Source organism: Haplochromis burtoni, unplaced genomic scaffold (assembly GCF_018398535.1).
Source record: "Haplochromis burtoni strain Fernald_Lab_line unplaced genomic scaffold, NCSU_Asbu1 Contig_382, whole genome shotgun sequence".
NCBI lineage: Eukaryota > Metazoa > Chordata > Actinopteri > Cichliformes > Cichlidae > Haplochromis > Haplochromis burtoni.
Window position 1 is genome coordinate 332412 of NW_024582743.1, and position 3174 is coordinate 335585.

Consider the following 3174-nt stretch of genomic DNA (forward strand, 5'->3'; position numbering starts at 1 on the left):
CTGGAAATAACAGAATGGAAATGCTGGTTGCTTTTCTTAAAAGAACTTTATAGCAATCATCTTCTTTCTTCTGGTTCCTTTTTTCTTTTACTTATTGAATTTTCCTTCTTTTCCTTCCTCTCTTCTCCTCTTCCTCCTCCTCCTCCTCCTCTCCTGTGCTCTTTTCCACCTTCTTCTCATTCTCTTTTCTTCTTTTCCTTTGGGGAGGAGGTGAAGGAGAAGACATTCTTCTTCTCCTACTCTGTTTCCTTCTCCTTTGGGTTCTCCTCCTTGTTTTTATCCCCATCCTTCTTGTTTTTCTTCTTTCTCTGCTTCTTCTACTAGTTCATTATCATCTTTTCCTATTCCTCCCTTTTCCCTTCCTTTTGTTGTTCACTTCTTCCCCTCGCCATCTCTTCTTTTTTCCCTTCCTCTTGTTGCTTTTTACTGTCTTTTCTTTCACCTTCTCATCTTCCTTCTCCTCCACCTTACTCTTCATCGTATGCTCTCCTTCTTCTTTCTTCTTCTCGTAAAGTAAATCATTTCAATATATGCTTTAGAAATATTCAGCTTAGACATAAATAGCTCTATATCATCTATATAAGTATTAGTATTTTATTAAACCAACATTTAAATCATGCTACAATGCTCAGCAGATAACCTGCCAGCTAAAACTGGTTTAAGATGGACAAATAAACATTTAATGCTCCTCGTGTACTGGCAAACTGCTGTCGAATTACCTCAAACTGATCATTTACTGTTTGTCTTTTTTTTTTCCCTCCCTATTTTCCTCTTCTGTCTCTTCCTCTCTCTTTTCATTGCTCACTGCATGGCTTCAGCCTGCTGCCTGTTCTCTGCACAAACACCACTCCCTTCAGGATTTCTTTCACTTACTTCCATTCAATCTCTCTTTTGTATTACAGGGTTTCTTTCTTCAACCATTTTTTTTCTTTCTACTTTTCTACTGAAGTAATGTTTCTCCGTTTCCTTTGTTGTCTTTGTGCTTCATGTTTCCTCTGTTCTAGATGAACTTTGTTATCAAGAACTTGATCAAGAACAATTTTCTGTGTATCTAAGGACTAAAGAAATGTTTTTTAAAATGGTGTATATCAATGAGGTTTAACTTTTACTAAAGTGCCTTAAAGGTTTCAGGTTTGTAGTTCTGGTTCACGAAATTATTAAAATTACACTGGGTGCATAACATTTTTACCTGTAGACTTGACGTAACTGGGGTTTGTTTGGGGTTTTTTGATTGTTCCACGTTGAAAAGGGTTAAAAAAAATGGTACTATAGTCTGAAAACTTTCTTTCAGCTGTTGGTTGCTTGGGTGGTGTTTTATTGCTTTCACTGAATTCTTGCTGGGAAATACAGTGTCCATCTTCGTTTCTCTTGTTTTTATTTTGACAGTTATGTGAGTTTTCAGTCTTGTTTAACAATTTATATTTATAATTTTTTTTATAATCTGCTTTGACTTTTATTTTTTCATTTATTTTTGTTGGTTTGAATTAACTTTTTTATCTTGCAATTACTTATGTCACTTTGTTGTATGTGTTTGTTTATTGTTTTAAACAGCTTGAGCACATCCAGTAAATAGTTGAAGGCTTTTATTTTGAAAATAATGAGAACTCAGAGCATTTAGTTACACTGCTGTTAGTATCTAGGTGAGTTTATTTGGAAAAATTAGGCACCCCATTTCAAAACAAGGCTCAATATTATGACTTGGCTCGCTACGTCCACGTTTTATCCTATCTGTGGGGAAATTTGACATAGCTAAACACCTAATGTTAGCCTTTGATCCATTATTTCCAATCCTTTGGTTATCAAGGCCATTTTCACATTTTTCTTTTGTTTACCAAATAAGATGAACTACTTTGATTTTACTTTTATTTGCATATTTTCAAGCAGAAGAACTTAATTCAATTTGAAAAGGAAACATTATTTTCTAACCTCTGGCTGTTCTCTTTTTTTCTACTGTTCTTTTGTTGTAACTTCATTTCTTCTTCTCTCCTGTCAAACTGTTCGTCTCTTCTCTCTGTTGGGTACTTAATATATTCATATCTTTCTCAACTGTTCTTTCCTTCTTGACTATTTCTTTCCTTCTCTTCCTTTACAAGCTGCTGTAGCTCCTGCAGCCAACACCATTGCTGCTGCTGCCGCCTCTGCTGGGGCTCTGGGAGCCCCTGGGGGACTCCCTCAGGGGGCTCCTGGCTACCCCAGCCCCGGGCCTGCTTCTCATAACATCCTCTCAGTCAACGAAGGTACTGACTGAACTGACGGCTGCCACTTAGGAAAAGTCTCAGAGCCTTCTTCTGCTTCCCAGATCTTTTTCACTGCCACCTGTCCTTTTTTATTATTTGAATCTGTCCCCCTAATTTCTTTTCTTTTATGAGTTATTTTCTGACCTTCCCTCTTTTAGTGTTTTCTTCTTATCTCTCTTGACTTTTCTCTTTTTGTGATTATAATCCCTCACCTCGCCTTGGATCACCTCATTTCTCTTCTCTTGCACCAGTCCTGTTTTCCACTGCAGCCAGTTTTGGTATCTAGCTCCATTTTTGTTGTGTTTAGTTTTTTCCCTGAGTGTCCTATGTCCTTTTTGTCTACAGCGCTGCTGTCTTTTTACCTGTTTAGTCCACTTTCAGCCCAGTCAGTTGAAGGAATTAGGTTAATCTGCATGTCACAAAAAACTTTGCATAGGAAGAGGTAGAGTAAATTTGTAAAATCTGGCTTACCAAGCAAGTGATTATTTCTCCAAGCCTTGCACTTTGCAATTTTTTTTGAAATTGCAATTCTGGGCCAATCTGTTACAAATTTAATGATTTGTAAATGTGAAATATTCCACAAGAAGCTGCTAACATGTCAGCAGCTCTAAAATGATTTAATGCTTTTCCTAAATTTGGTGCAATAAAGAGTGGTGTCGTCTGCAAACAGGCTGACTTTACTGTTATTTGGAACTGACAGAGTTGAGTGTGCACTGAAAACAATCCTTATGCCCTAGTGTTGTCTCTATTATTCCCAGCTGTTGGCAGTAACATACAGTCCTGCTCCGTTTCTGCTGTCTCTACCGCCTGTCTGAATGTCCACATGTCTTGATGTTCCAGTGTCTCTGTGCTGTTTGCATGCTTGCTATTTCCACCTGAGTGTTTCACTGAGGAGATTTAAAAAACAAAACAAAACCCCCAAACAAACAAAAAAAAT

The 3174-nt window shown here is 37.3% G+C and overlaps 1 protein-coding gene across 3 annotated transcripts in view; it reads left to right on the top strand.

Moving 5' to 3' along the window:
- The window catches only part of LOC102300574 (WD repeat-containing protein 7), a 104751-nt gene that overhangs the window by 38765 nt on the left and 62812 nt on the right, over window positions 1-3174 (top strand). For 2 of the 3 annotated variants that reach the window (XM_005944381.2, XM_005944383.2), the window contains exon 20: window positions 2094-2237. The exons of the other annotated variant lie outside the window; for it this stretch is intronic. In XM_005944381.2, the coding sequence (XP_005944443.1) occupies window positions 2094-2237 (144 nt within the window). The remainder of the gene's footprint in view (window positions 1-2093; window positions 2238-3174) is intronic. 3 annotated transcript variants of the gene reach the window in all.